At 36.8% G+C, this 15367-nt stretch overlaps 2 protein-coding genes across 2 annotated transcripts in view; both read left to right on the top strand.

Annotated features, from left to right (window-relative positions):
* ACADL (acyl-CoA dehydrogenase long chain) overlaps nucleotides 1-6763 on the top strand; it is a 41444-nt gene extending 34681 nt beyond the window's left edge. The window contains exons 10-11 of the mRNA XM_003254021.2: nucleotides 1834-1920; nucleotides 5702-6763. Of these exons, the coding sequence (XP_003254069.1) occupies nucleotides 1834-1920; nucleotides 5702-5795 (181 nt within the window). The 3' untranslated portion in view covers nucleotides 5796-6763. The remainder of the gene's footprint in view (nucleotides 1-1833; nucleotides 1921-5701) is intronic.
* KANSL1L (KAT8 regulatory NSL complex subunit 1 like) overlaps nucleotides 5813-15367 on the top strand; it is a 172214-nt gene continuing 162659 nt past the window's right edge. Inside the window, exon 1 of the mRNA XM_030804130.1 lies at nucleotides 5813-6688. The gene's annotated coding sequence lies outside the window, so the exon portion shown is untranslated. The remainder of the gene's footprint in view (nucleotides 6689-15367) is intronic.

The following is a 15367-nucleotide window of genomic DNA, read 5'->3' as shown; positions in this document are numbered from 1 at the left end:
TCTGTGAAATGACTAAGTTGGAGGGGATTTTTCTATTTAAGGTGCTTTCCAAATGTAAGAAAAAATTCAGGAAGAACTGGCTGTCCAATCAAAGTTTCACAGGCTCTATTAAGTGAAAGGAGAATAAAAATCCTATTAAGTTTAGAAAGACTTCGATTTGAATTAAAGATTATTAGCAATGGTGTTAAAGATGAGTTGAATGAAAAAAAATCCCTCTTTGTCAGACTTTTGTATATTTTAAGATTTTAGAATATACAGTCTAAATCAGATTCTGGAAGTAGATTTGGTTTCCTCTTTTTAAAAACAAACATTCTCCCATATCATTAGCCCAAGAGTAACCTAGAATAAATTCCTGTCATTATTCATTAACTTGTGTTCAGTTCAGTCACAGGTAGAACAGGGGAAATATTTTGTGCTTTATGTAATGATCCCATAATAACAAAATTGCCAGGTTGAAAAATAATGTGGAATTACTTTTCAGAAACTCTCACTTTTGAGGAGACTTTTTATATTTACATTTACAACAAGTTCTTTGACTAGTGGCAAAAAGTGTAAAAAAAATTTACATATTTTTAGAAAAAGAGAAGTTTGGATAGTCATTGACCTTGTTGTTTGAAAACCTCAGATTTATACACATGCTCGTATTTCACATTGAAACACAGGAGGCAACTAGTTATAGCCCAGCAAATATTTCACTAAAATACTTGCCAAATATAAAAAATTATCAAATTCCAAATATTATTGTCCCCAAAGTCTTGTCTATTAATAATTATATTGTTAATATATTGCTTAGAAATATCCTCACCTGTCGTATGGTTTGAGTTTAAAATTATTTTAAATAAAAAGAAGTATCTATCCTTATTTTTGCTTTATGCTTCCCACTACTGAAAAATAAGTAGTGGGGTGCTGTAGCTTGCCACTGTAGTAACTCCTACTCGAGAGGCTGAGGTGAGAGGATCCTTTGAGCCCAGGAGTTCAAGACTGTAATGAGCTATGATTGCGCCGCTGTACCCCAACCTAGGCCATAGAGTGGGTGAGACTCCACGACTAAAACAAACACACAAACAAAAAGAAAGAAAGAAAGAAAAGAAAAATGAGTAGAAAAGAATTTTGAACATATTTTTATGTTAAGGTGAATAAAATATCATGAATTTTACTGATAGAATTGTGATATTATCAGAAAATAATTTTTCTCAAGGACTGCATGTTTATGTATACAAACATTATGTATAATACTAATGCACACACTTCAGGAATAATAATCTCTATATAATTTTCTAATGTTTCCTATACGATAGCATATACTTTGTTAGTCTGCCCTCTTAGGTTTTCACTTTTATCTTCAATTTATTTCTGAAAAGTGAGAACCCTAAAAAATTGCTTTTTTATACTGAAATTCAGAATCGTGATCTTCAAGTAGAAAGTGACATCATTGGAGGAAAAAATGCATATTACAAGGGCAAAAAGAACTAGATGCCTGAGTAATTTAGATCATATAGAGAATCCAAATAAATTAGAACATATTCTTTACTGCATGTTTTTCTAGCCTGAAATAGCCAAAATCTAATCATCTGAGTTTTCTACCTTTTGCTTCTAGCCTAACAAAAACCTAGCAAGAAATATAATTGATGAAAAAGGTACTCATATGAAAATTCTCTTGAAATTTATTTCATATGTAATTTTTATCTTCTTTGCTTAGCTAATATGCCGTTCTAATTGCTTAATAAATGTGCACATTTAAACAATTGTAAATAATTAGTTTTCTGGTTTTGAAGCACCTCATGAAAATCCATTTCAAACATTTCTTTTCTGCCTTTTATTTTGGTCATTTAGGGCATCTGAGTTACAAAATAGTGTAGCTTATGACTGTGTACAGCTCCATGGAGGTTGGGGATACATGTGGGAGTACCCAATTGCAAAGTAAGTATAGTTTTCTGATACACTCTTCTTTATGATGTGAAGAAAAAGGAAAATTTCTTTACTTTGTACATCAAATGTAGAGGGAAAGGAGGTGTGCAATCTTTTGAATTTTTCAGCTGAATACAGACAAAATGTGTTCAAGCAAATGGAAACAGCTTTTTTATCAACTCCCTACTAGGATTTTATTTTTCTTAAATAAAGAGACCAATATACAAAAGCTTGATCCTTGGCTTTATTTGAATCCTTATGTAGAAGGACAAATAGTATTTTCAAGTATTTTCAAAAATTTTTTAATTTTTAATTTTATTTTATTTTGAGACAGTCTTGCTCTGTCACCCAGGTTGGAGTACAGTGGCATGATCTGGGTTCACTGCAACCTCCGCCTTCCAGGTTCAAATAATTCTTGTGCCTCGGTCTCCAGAGTAGCTGGAATTAACAGGTGCGTGCCATGACACCTGGCTAATTTTTTTGTATTTTTAGTAGAGGTGTGGTTTTGCCACACCTCTGCTGTTGGCCAGGCTGGTCTCAAACCCCTGGCCTCAAGTGATCTGCCTGCCTTGGCCTCCCAAAGTGCTGGGATTACAGGCGTGAGCCACTGCGTCCAGCCAAATAGTACTTTTTTTAAAAAACTAAAAAAAAAAAAAAAAAAAAAGCAATACAGAAAAATTAACTGGCATGTGAAAAGGATCTAAGTTGTCACATATCTTAAATATCTGATTATTTGTTTTGTTCTAAAAAATAAATTAAAAATCTTTATTTTTTCTAAATAGATTTTTTATTTCCTTCAAATTGAAAGAAATCAAATGTATCTTTTTATTATATATGAATATTCTTATCAGTTTGAAGCAGTACTAATTTGTAAATAGGCAGTGTCCCCATTCATATTTCTTCCTCAATCTCCAGAATTTCCTTTTATCTTAACATAGTCTTTTGCCTCAGAAGTCTCCCCATAGCTTTTTTCCTCATCACCCTAGAAAATATATTTTTCTTGTTATTTAGAAATGATTTTGGTTTAGAAAATTTTCCCAAGGAAATTTTTGATTTATACAGAAAAGTTCAATTTGTTCTGAATCTGAGAGTAAGAATGCTATAGGCTTCTAAAAATGTTTTAAGATTATTATCTTAATATAAAGTATCTAAAGGGAAAAATTATGAAACCCACATTCAAACTGGCAGCCGAATGATTTCAAATTTATCTTTTTGGTAAGTATAATTGGAAACATTTAATATGCTTATAGTCCTTAGAAAAAATATTTTACTAAAATTACATTAAGAGCAGAAGCTATGTAGTGGCTCAATGTTTGTGTGGTTTAGTTCACATTTAAGAAAGGCCTATTAGGTGGGGAGAAGGCAATCATCTAAATGGCTTAAGATTAGAGTGTGGCATAAGCCTTGGTCTCTGTTTTCTCAGAGTCAACTCCTTCAAGTTGGTACCAAGCAAACATTGTAGATTGATGGCTTATTTGAAATCTCTGGTTTCAGTTTGAGAGACTTATATTCCCTTTAAGAAACAATAATCACCTTTCTTGGCTAGTTTGTTAGTTCAAAGATTGTATCAATTTTTAAACTAGACTGCTATTTCTCTTCCCATATATCGCCTAATATCAAAAAAGGCACTTAGGCCAGGTGCGGTGGCTCACTCCTGTAATCCCAGCACTTTGGGAGGCCAAGGCGGGTGGATCACCTGAGGTCAAGAGTTCAAGACCAGCCTGGGCAAAATGGCGAAACACCGTTTCTACTAAAAATACAAAAAAATTAGCTAGGCGTGGTTGCGGGTGCCTGTAGTCCCAGCTACTCTGGAGACATGAGAATCGCTTGAATCCGGGAGGCGGAGGTTGCAGTGAGTCGAGATCGTGCCACGGCACTCCAGCCTGGGCACCAGAGTGAGACTGTCTCAAAAAAACAAACAACAACAACAACAACAACAAAAAGCCACGTAGACACATTGGCAATATGTGGATGTAATGTATAGACTTTGATTTGATAAAAAAAAGAAAAATCTTCTAATTCTGTTTCTTATATCCCCCAGACTAAACTACATTAGTTTATATATATGTTGCTGAGGGTTGGTTTCATAGATAAGAGGTGCTTTCTCTGCTTTTTTATTTTGTTTTTTTTTTGTTTTTGTCTTCTTTAATAACTGGTCTTCAGCATGTGAGTTTATTTAAGTCTTACTCATTAGGCTCGAGCCTGTGAGGAGTGAGATTTAAGCCTTGCCATTTGAAGATTTCTCTGCCATGCTGGGAAGAGCTGCCTTAGATGTAGAACTTCATTGCAGTGTGGTTAAACATTTCTGCTGCTGCCTTTCACTGTTAATTTTAGTTGATGACTAAATTTAATTAGTAACATATAAAAGGTCTACTAATCTCTGCTTTATCTACTCCATTGGAATTTCTTTAATGTAAAAAGAAGCCTAGCCCATTTAAATATATATATATATATATATATACACACACACGCATTGGGACTGCTGAAGTAGGCTTACAGTAGGTAAGTGCTCAAAATGCAGGTGCTAGATTTTGTAAAGAATAGCAAAATCTGTTCAGAAAAAAATGTTTGAAAACATAAATATCTCAAGCTTTTAAAGCTTTCAGCAGAAAGTTCTGAGATTCTAAATTTCCTTTGAAACACAGTAAATCATTATCAGTAAATATTTACTGAGTGTCCATTTCTTTGTAAGGAACCCTGATGAATATGGAGAAGAATAAGTCCAAAAATGGTATGTTCCTAGAGAGCTGACACATTTAATTTGTCTTAAAAATCAAATTTAAACAAAACAAAACACCAAGATTATACTTGAGAAAAAAAAAAGAAAAGCCTTTGAGTGTGTCTACCAGGAAAGTCCAAAGTTCAATAACTAGCTCTAAGTGCTTTGGCCAATGAAAGTGTTGCAATATACAAAAAAGATATTTGAAAAAGAGGCAGAATACCTACATCCTCATTCCAGTCTGCCAATGATGTGTTGTTAGTGACCATTAAATAGCAACCATTAATTAGGAAATACATTAACTTCTCTCTACTTTAGTTACCAGGAAAATAGTATTAACATTTATCCCTCCCCAATCCCAGAGCTGAGAGGATAAAATGAGATGAGAAAAGATAAAAATAACTGTACAGTGGCATGGTTGTTATCATGACTATCAAAAGTGAACTTACGATATTTGGGTTTTTTTTTTTCTTTGGTGTGGGTATGGCAATGGACTCAGCCGCTTAGTATTTTAACTCCACACATCGCTGAAGTGACTATTAACCATTTCCAAAAAATAAGTTACTTGTTAACTTTCTGGGAAATAATATTTGCTAAAGCATTAGTTTATATTCCTGATAGTGATAGTGGTTGTGGGAATGCTAGAAAATATGTGTCTTTTTTCTTTTGTTTTCTATAAAACCAGTGGATTTCAACTTTTTAGGAAACATCAAAGACAAAAAGAGACTAAGACATCCTGTGCATTTCCTAATCTAAAACAGACTTTTTAAGAGTGTTATCATATGTGCTGAATTTTACAAAATTAAATCAGATGAAACATACTTATTTTTATTTTGAATTTGTAATCTCTTTAATCAAATTAATACAAAGCTATACAGATTATTAACATCTTAATAGATTTTTTACTATTATTCCAATTTAGGATGAATGCCATATTGAAAAAATAAGTAATTTATGAAGGACTTTTATTGTTTGTACTTCATTAAATGAATAGTTTGAGTTACCTGGTAAGACAAAATTTACAGTTTCTAATATATTTTATTTATTCATTCAATCATCTTCTGATTTATCCAGAGCTTATGTGGATGCCAGAGTTCAGCCAATCTATGGTGGTACAAATGAAATAATGAAGGAGCTGATTGCAAGAGAGATTGTCTTTGACAAGTAGACATCTGCCCACATCCTGGAATCCTATTACAGCTAATCTGGTTTTAAATCTGCTCAAGATAAAATGTAACTTGGAAATCGAGGAAACACTAAACATGTTTTTACCTGCTCTCTCTATAGAGAAGGAAATAAAATATAAATATAAGATTAACACAGTGGAAGGACACATCTTTGAAGCGAAAATTCTAGTTTACCAATATAAGGTTTAACTTACAGTTTTTTGTGTAGCCAAAGGTAAAAGGTTTTCTGAATCTAGATGCCTAGGTGTTTCATTTATCTCTAAAATTCTAAAAAGCATAAATTGTTCAAATCTTCAAACCAAGGCAAAAATAATTGTATGTCGTTATAGTATAAAAACATTAATAAGATAGCACATTGACTTTTAAAGGGAAAAGTAAATATAACTTAGAATGTAAACTCGTTTCGGCTACCATTTGCTCCAAATTCCCTAGAACAGTGGGTTTTACCACTGTACTCCAACCCCCTGTTTTTAAGCAATGGAACTCTTTCTTCAAACAAAAGCTTATGCAGAACATCTCTGTGAAACGCTGCTGAGTGAGAACTGCATTCATTGAAGCTGGAAGCCATCATACCTTACTGCCTTGAAACCCTTAGGACTCAGCTAAGTATTTGCCTAACCCTGACCAGGGAATGCCTTGGTTCTGTCAGTTGCTGACACCTGAGAACACAGAATAATCCATCATTCTTTAATTTCAAGATATTGGTACATTTTATAGGTATCAAAGCTATGGCTTTTCTTTTGCAACAGTTAATGTATTTATTAACTTGATGATTACTTTATGTCTTCTATAAACCAGGCTGTTAATACAATGATGACAAACAAAACTGGCAAGATCACTAAAAAATAAGTGAATAAACAAGTAGTAAAATAAGGTAAGAATATGTAAAAGAGATAATTTCAAGCATAAGTGCAATGTAAATAATAAAGTAAGCATTTAAAATTCAAAAGTGAGGAAATGACATTTGATTTGAGACTTAAAAGTAATTACAAAAAATAAACCATTAATTTAAAGTAGCTTTAACATGGAAATAGATGTATTCTTACTCAACTTAGAAAACAAACATTTTATTTGGTATTGTTGATATTAAACATTGTTTTTTAATACAACCATTACAACTGGAGAGAGGAGAGGGAAGAAAAAACATTTTGATACCATTCTTTAAAAAATTTTTTTTTATTGTACTTTATTTTTTAAGATGGAGTCTCGCTCTGTCATCCAGGCTGGAGTGCAATGGCGTGATCTCTGCTCACAGCAACCTCTGCCTCCCAGGTTCAAGCGATTCTCCTGTCTCAGCCTCCTGAGTAGCTGGGATTACAGGCACACACCACCACACCCAGCTAATTTTTGTATTTTTAGTAGAGATGGGGTTTCACCATGTTGGTCAGGCTGGTCTCGAACTCTTGGCCTCGTGTTCTGCCCACCTCGGCCTCCCAAAGTGCTGTGATTACAGGTGTGAGCCACTGCACCTGGCCTTTTTATTATACTTTAAGCTCTGGGATATATGTGCAGAACATGCAGGTTTGTTACATAGGTATACGCATGCCATGGTGGTTTGCTGCACCCATCAACCCATCATCTACATTGGGTATTTCTCCTAATGCTATCTCTCCCCTACCCCCCTACCTTCCACAGGCCCTGGTGTGTGATGTTCCCCTCCTTGTATACATGTGTTCTCATTTTTCAACTCCCACTTATGAATGAGAACATGTAGTGGTTGGTTTTCTGTTCTTGTGTTAGTTTGCTGAGAATGATGGTTTCCAGCTTCATCCATATCCCTGCAAAGGACATGAATGCATCCTTTTTGTGGCTGCATAGTATTCCATGGTATATATGTGCCACATTTTCTTTATCCAGTCTATCATTGATGGGCATTTGTGTTGGTTCCAAGTCTTTGCTATTGTGAACAGTGCTGCAATAAACATACGTGTGCATGTGTCTTTATAGTAGAGTGATTTATAATCCTTTGGGTATATACCCAGTAATGAGATTGCTGGGTCAAATGGTATTTCTGGTTCTAGATCCTTGAGGAATCGCCACACTGTCTTCCACAATGGTTGAACTAATTTACACCCCCACCAACAGTGTAAAAGCATTCCTATTTCTCAACATCTTCTCCAGCATCTGTTGTTTTCTGACTTTTTAATGATTGGCATTCTAACTGGAGTCAGATGGTATCTTATTGTAGTTTAGATTTGCATTTCTCTAATGACCAGTGATGATGAGCTTTTTTTCATGTTTGTTGGCCGCATAAATGTCTTCTTTTGAGAAGTGTCTGTTCATCTCCTTCACCCACTTTTTATTGGAGTTGTTTGTTTTTCTCTTCTAAATTTGTTTAAGTTCCTTGTATACTCTGGATATTAGCCCTTTGTCAGATGGATAGATTGCAAAAATATTCTCCCATTCTGTTGGTTGCTTGTTCACACTGATGATAGTTTCTTTTGATATGCAGAAGCTCTTTAGCTTAATTAGATCCCATTTGTCAATTTTGGCTTTGTTGCAGTTGCTTTTGGTGTTTTAGTCATGAAGTCTTGGCCCATGCCTATGTCCTGAATGGTATTGCCTAGGTTTTCTTCTAGGGTTTTTATGGTTTTTAGATCTTACATTTATGTCTTTAATCCATCTTGAATTAATTTTTGTATAAGGTGTAAGGAAGGGGTGCAGTTTCAATTTTCTGCATATGGCTAGCCAGTTTTCCCAACACTATTTATTAAATAGGGAATAATTTCCCCATTGCTTGTTTTTGTCAGGTTTGTCAAAGATCAGATGGTTGTAGATGTGTGGTGTAATTTCTGAGGCCTCTGTTCTGTTCCATTGGTCTATATATCTGTTTTGGTACCGGTACCATGCTGTTTTGGTTACTGTAGCCTTGTAGTATAGTTTGAAGTCAGGTAGCATGATGCCTCTAGCTTTGTTCTTTTAGCTTAAGATTTAATTGGCTATATTGTCTCCTTTGTGGTTCCATATGAAATTTAAAGTAGTTTTTCCTAATTCTGTGAAGAAAGTCAATGGAAGCTTGATGGGGATAGCATTGAATCTATAAATTACTTTGGGCATTATGGCCATTTTCACGATATTGATTCTTCCCCATGAGCATGGAATGTTTTTCCATTTGTTTGTGTCCTCTCCGATTTCCTTGAGCAGCGGTTTGTAGTTTTCCTTGAAGAGGTCCTTCACATTCCTTGTGAGTTGGACTCCTAGGTATTTTATTCTCTTTGTAGCAACTGTGAACAGGAGTTCATTCATGATTTGGCTGTTTGTCTATTATTGGTGTATAAGAATGCTTGTAGTTTTTGCACATTGATTTTGTATCCTCAGACTTTGCTGAAGTTACTTATCAGCTTAAGGAGATTTTTGGCTGAGATGATGGGGTTTTCTAAATATACAATCATGTCATCTGCAAACAGAGACAATTTGACTTCCTCTCTTCCTATTTGAATACCTTTATTTCTTTCTCTTGCCTGACTGCCTGGCCAAAACTTCCAATACTATGTGGAATAGGAGTGGTGAGAGAGGGCATCCTTATCTTGTGCCAGTTTTCAAAGGGAGTGCTTCCAGTTTTTGCCCATTCAGTATGATATTGGCTGTGGGTTTGTCATAAATAGCTCTTATTATTTTGAGATACATTCCATCAATACCTAGTTTATTGAGAGTTTTTTACCATGAAGGGGTGCTGATTTTTATTGGAGGCCTTTTCTGCATCTATTGAGATAATCATGTGGTTTTTGTCATTGGTACTGTTTATGTGATGGATTAAGTTTATTCATTTGTGTATGTTGAACCAGCCTTGCATTCCAGGGATGAAGCCAACTTGATCACGGTGGATAAGCTTTTTGATGTGCTGCTGGATATGCTTTGCCAGTATTTTATTGAGGATTTTTGCATCGATCTTCATCAGGGATATTGGCCTGAATTTTTTTTGTTGTTGTTGTGTCTCTGCCAGGTTTTGGTATCCGGATGATGCTGGCCTCATGAAATGAGTTAGGATTCCCTCTTTTTTTATTGTTTGGAATAGTTTCAGAAGGAATGATACCAGCTCCTCTTTGTACCTCTGACAGAAGATGGCTGTGAATCTATCTGGTCCTGGGCTTTTTTTCTTTGGTAGGTTATTAATTCCTGCCTCAATTTCAGAGCCTGTCATTGGTCTGTTCAGGGATTGGACCTCTTCCTTGTTTAGTCTTGGGAGGGTGTATTTGTCCAGGAATTTATCCATTTCTTCTAGATTTTCTAGTTTATTTGCGTAGAGGTGTTTATAGTATTCTCTGGTGGTAGTTTGTATTTTTGTGGGATCGTGGTGATATCCACTTTATCAGTTTTTTATTGTGTCTATTTGATTCTTCTCTCATTTCTTCTTTATTAGTCTGGCTATCAGTCTATCTATTTTGTTAATCTTTTCAAAAACTAGCCTCTGGATTCATTGATTTTTTGAAGGCTTTTTCATGTTTCTAACTCCTTCAGTTCTGCTCTGATCTTAGATATTTCTTGTCTTCTGCTAGCTTTCGAATTTGTTTGCTCTTGCTGTTCTAGTTATTTTAATTGTGATGTTAGGGTGCTGATTTTAGATCTTTCCTGCTTTCTCCTGTGGGCATTTAGTGCTATTAATTTCCCTCTAAATACTGCTTTAGCTGAGTCCCAGAGATTCTGGTATGTTGTCTCTTTGTTCTCACTCATTTCAAATAACTTCTTGATTTCTGCCTTAATTTCATTATTTAGCCAGTAGTCATTCAGGAGCAGGTGGTGTTCAGTTTCCATGTAGTTGTGCAGTTTTGAGTGAGTTTCTTAATCCTGAGTTCTAATTTGATTGTACTGTGGTCTGAGAGACTGTTTGTTGTGGTTTCCATTCTTTTGCATTTGCTGAGGAGTGCTTTACTTCCAATTATGTGGTCAATTTTAGAATAAGTACAATGTGGTGCTGAGAAGAATGTATTTTCTGTTGATTTGGGGTGGAGAGTTCTGTAGATGTCTATTAGGCTCACTTGGTCCAGAGCTGAGTTCAAATCCTGAATTATCTTCTTAATTTTCTGTCTCATTGATCTAATATTGACAGTGGAGTGTTAAAGTCTCCCACTATTATTGTGTGGGAGTCTAATTCTCTTTGTAGGCCTCTAAGAACTTTCTTTATGAATCTGGATGCTCCTGTGTTGGGTGCATATATATTTAGGATAGTTAGCGTTTCTTGTTGCATTGATCCCTGTAATGCCCTTCTTTGTCTTTTTTTATCTTTGTTGGTTTAAAGTCTGTTTTAGAGCGACTAGGATTGAAACCCTTGCTTTTTTTTGGCTCTCCATTTGCTTGGTAGATATTCTTTCATCCCTTTATTTTGAGCCTATGTGTGTTTTGCACATGAGATAGGTCTCCTGAATATAGTACACCAATGGGTCTTGACTCTTTATCCAATTTGCCAGTCTGTGTCTTTTAATTGGGGCATTTAGCCCATTTACATTTAAGGTTAATATTGTTATGTCTGAATTTGATCCTGTCATTATGAGGCTAGCTAGTTATTTTGCCCATTAGTTGATGCATTTTCTTCATAGTGTCAATGGCCTTTACAATTTAGTACATTTTTGCAGTGGCTGGTACTGGTTGTTCCGCTCCATATTTAGTGCTTCCTTCAGGAGCTCTTGTAATGTAGGCCTGGTGGTGACAAAATCTCTCAGCATTTGCTTGTCTGTAAAGGATTTTATTTCTCCTTTGCTTATGAAGCTTAGTTTCACTGGATATGAAATTCTGGGTTGAAAATTCTTTTCTTTAGGAATGTTGAATATTGGCCCCCATTCTCGTCTGGCTTGTAAGGTTTCTGCAGAGAGATCTGCTGTTAATCTGATGGGCTTCCCTTTGTGGGTAAACTGACCTTTCTCTCTGGCTGCCCTTAACATTTTTTCATTCATTTCAACCTTGGTGATTCTGACGATTATGTGTCTTGGGGTTGCTCTTCTTGAAGAGTATCTTTGTGGTGTTCTCTGTATTTTCTGAATTTGAATGTTGACCTATCTTGCTAGGTTGGGGAAGTTCTCCTGGATAATACCCTGAAGAGTATTTTCCAACTTGGTTCCATTCTCCCCATCACTTTCAGGTACACCAGTCAAATGTAGATTTGGTCCTTTCACATGGTCCCATATCTCTTGGAGGCTTTATTCATTCCTTTTCATTCTTTTTTCTCTAATCTTGTCTTCATGTTTTATTTCATTAAGTTGATCTTTAATCTCTGATATCCTTCCTTCTGCTTGATTGATTCAGCTATTGATACTTGTGTATGCTTCACTAAGTTCTTGTGCTGTGTTTTTCAGCTCCATCAGGCTATTTATGTTCTTCTCTAAACTGGTTATTCTAGTTAGCAATGCCTGTAACCTTTTTTTCAAGATTCTTAGCTTCCTTGCATTGGGTTAGAACATGCTCCTTTAGCTTGGAGAAATTTGTTATTACCCACCTTCTGAAGCCTACTTCTGTCAATTCGTCAAACCCATTCTCTGTCCAGTTTTGTTCCCTTGCTGGCAAGGAGTTGTGATCCTTTGGAGGAGAATTGACGTTCTGGTGTTTGGAATTTTCAGCCTTTTTGTGCTGGTTTTTCCTCATCTTCATGGATTTATCTACTTTTGGTCTTTGCTGTTGTTGAACTTTGGATGGGGTTTCTGTGTGGGCGTCCTTTTTGTTGATGTTGATGCTATTACTTTCTGTTTGTTAGTTTTCCTTCTAACAGACCCCTCTGCTGCAGGGCTTCTGGAGTTTGCTGGAGGTCCACTCCAGACCCTGTTTGCCTGGGTATCACCATCGAAGTCTGCAGCATAGCAAAGATTGCTGCCTGTTCCTTCCTGTCAAAGCTTTGTCCCAGAGGGGCACCTGCCAGATGCTAGCCAGAGCTCTCCTGTATGAGGTGTTTGTCGACCCCTGCTGGGGGGGTGTCTCCCAGTCAGGAGGCAGAGGGGTCAGGTACCCACTTGAGGAGGCAGTCTGTCCCTTAGCAGAGCTTGAGCGCTGTGCTGGGAGATTCACTGCTCTCTTCAGAGCCAGCAGGCAGGAATGTTTAAGTCTGTTGACTCTGCGCCCACAGCCACCCCTTCTTCCAGGTGCTCTGTCCCAGCGAGATGGGAGTTTTATCTATAAACCCAACTGGGGCTGCTGCCTTTCTTTCAGAGATGGCCTGCCCAGAGAGGAGGAATCTAGAGAGGCAGTCTGGCTACAGTAGCTTTGCAGAGCTGCGCTTGGCTCTGCCTAGTTCAAACTTCCAGGTGGCTTTGTTTACACTGTGAGGGGAAAACTGCCTACTCAAGCCTCAGTAATGGCGAATGCCCCTCCCCCGACCAAGCTCGAGCATCCAGGTTGACTTCAGACTGCTGTGCTGGGAGTGAGAATTTCAAGCCAGTGGATCTTAGCTTGCTGGGCTCTGTGGGTGGTGGGATCTGCTGAGCTAGACCGCTTGGCTTCCTGGCTTCAGCCTCTTTTCCAGGGGAGTGAACGGTTCTGTCCTGCTGGTGTTTCAGGCACCATTGGGATGTGAAAAAAAAAAAAACAAAAAACTGCAGATAGCTCAGTGTCTGCCCAAATGGCTGCCCAGTTTTGTGCTTGAAACCCAGGGCCCTGGTGGTGTAGGCATCCGAGGGAATCTCCTGGTCTGCAGGTTGCAAAGACCATGGGAAAAATGTAGTATCTGGGCCAGAATATACAGTTCCTCACAGTACAGTCCCTCATGGCTTCCCTTGGCTAGGGGAGGGAGTTCCCTGACCCCTTGCACTTCCTGGGTGAGGCAACACCCCACCCTGTTTTGGCTCGCCCTCCATGGGCTGCACCCACTGTCTAACGAGTCCCAGTGAGATGAGTTGGGTACCTCAGTTGGAAATGCAGAAATCACCCTATACCTATACCATTCTTTTCTAGAACTATACAGCTTTGATTTGCTCTTAGGCGGAAGTTTGTATAGTTGCCAGCTTAGGATCTTTCTCATATGCAAAGTGGATTAATATAATTTTTATTAGATTTTACTGTATTTGTGGCTTTCACTTTTCTCCTACTGCCAGAAAGTGATAGAGGACTAGACGGACCTCTTCCACACTGCCCCACTTCACTGCAGCCTCTTTTCCTTCCAATCCCAATCTTGAAGAAAACTAGATTTTAGGAATAAAACGTCTGTAGGTTTAAAAAGTAAATTAACACAGTAGGAAAAGTCTATTGTGTAGAGATGGACAGAGTTAGGTTTGAATGACTGCCATTTAGGAGCCACTCAACCTTGGGTATGTTGTTTACCTTCCCACGATTTTGTCAGGTGCAAATGACAAAAGAAACCCAATTGAAACCACCCTAGGCAAGAACTTAAGTTTAGTTGCTTAAAAGTATTGCAGAGCAGCTCACATAAAGACCTGTAGGAACTGGAGTTTCAAGGGCCTGATTCTGGAGCTTAGAACTGCCAGCATTTATGCTATATCCATTTATTTCTACTTTTCTTTGCAAATTGGCCTAATGAACCCTGTAGAAGACCTTCATTATGAGCCCTGTAAAAATGAGCTTGTGCTGCTTCAGGCCTGCATCTGTCATTATAAAGTAAGGAAGAAATGGACTATGATTGACAGTTCCATCAGGAATATGTGGACTAGGAGAAGCAGTCTCTGAAGCAGTGTGGCATTATCAAAAGAAAGGGAACAAAAAAGGCTGCTGGGCAGACCTAAATCCCTCTCCTTCTCTTCCGCTTTCTCACACACACACGTGCACACATACATAGTGATTACAGTCCTCCAGAGCTAGGAATAGGTTCTAGTAATTTATGTATAGCAGAAAGTGAAAAGATTTCTAAGGTAGGATGTTTTCTTACAATGATCTCTGGGATATTTCCTATTCTAAGCCAGTGGCTTTATCTTAACAACTACAGTCTTGTTTTACACCCCCAAAAGAAGCATGTTTTGTATCACGGGCTTAAAGCTGAAACAAACAAGAAAAGGGAATTCACAATGAGCTTCTTAATTTTTCATTTGGTTTTCATTTCTTAAACAGCCTATCTTTATGTTTTGCTTGTGTGGCTTTGATTGTTGTCTCCTAGGGAGGGAACTTCATCTGTATCTCATGCAGTGCTGAGTGCTCAAGAAATGATAAATAATAATAATGCTTAAAAGAACAGGCTGGACCAACACAGCAAGAAAGAAACATTGTGTAAATATAAATGAGAGTTTAAAAGCCTGAGTAATTTTGTTTTTTGGCTAAGAATTTTAGGATCATGATTGCTTTAAAATTACTCTTGCCCTTTGTTTCTTTGATGGTGTCATTGAAAACTGTTTTGATTTGCTATTTTAAAATCTAACTCTTCAAATTTTTACTAATCTAGTAATTCTAGCAGTTTATTACTCAAAGTATAAGATTTCTAGCAGACTGTTTTTCTCATGACAGTATTATTTTTGGCACACACAGCATTTATTTATTTGGAGTCACTGGAAAGATTTGACACTGAGATTGAAACCAACTGTAGATCTATGTCTGCTGCTTTACAATAAATGAGGAAAAGAAATTCTACTATAATTTTTAAAATATCATTTTTAAGAAAAAACTTATGGAAAACTTCAAACTTACTAAA

The sequence above is a fragment of the Nomascus leucogenys genome, chromosome 22a, assembly GCF_006542625.1.
Source record: "Nomascus leucogenys isolate Asia chromosome 22a, Asia_NLE_v1, whole genome shotgun sequence".
NCBI classification, from domain to species: Eukaryota; Metazoa; Chordata; class Mammalia; order Primates; family Hylobatidae; genus Nomascus; species Nomascus leucogenys.
This window is presented reverse-complemented; position numbering and strand designations above follow the sequence as displayed.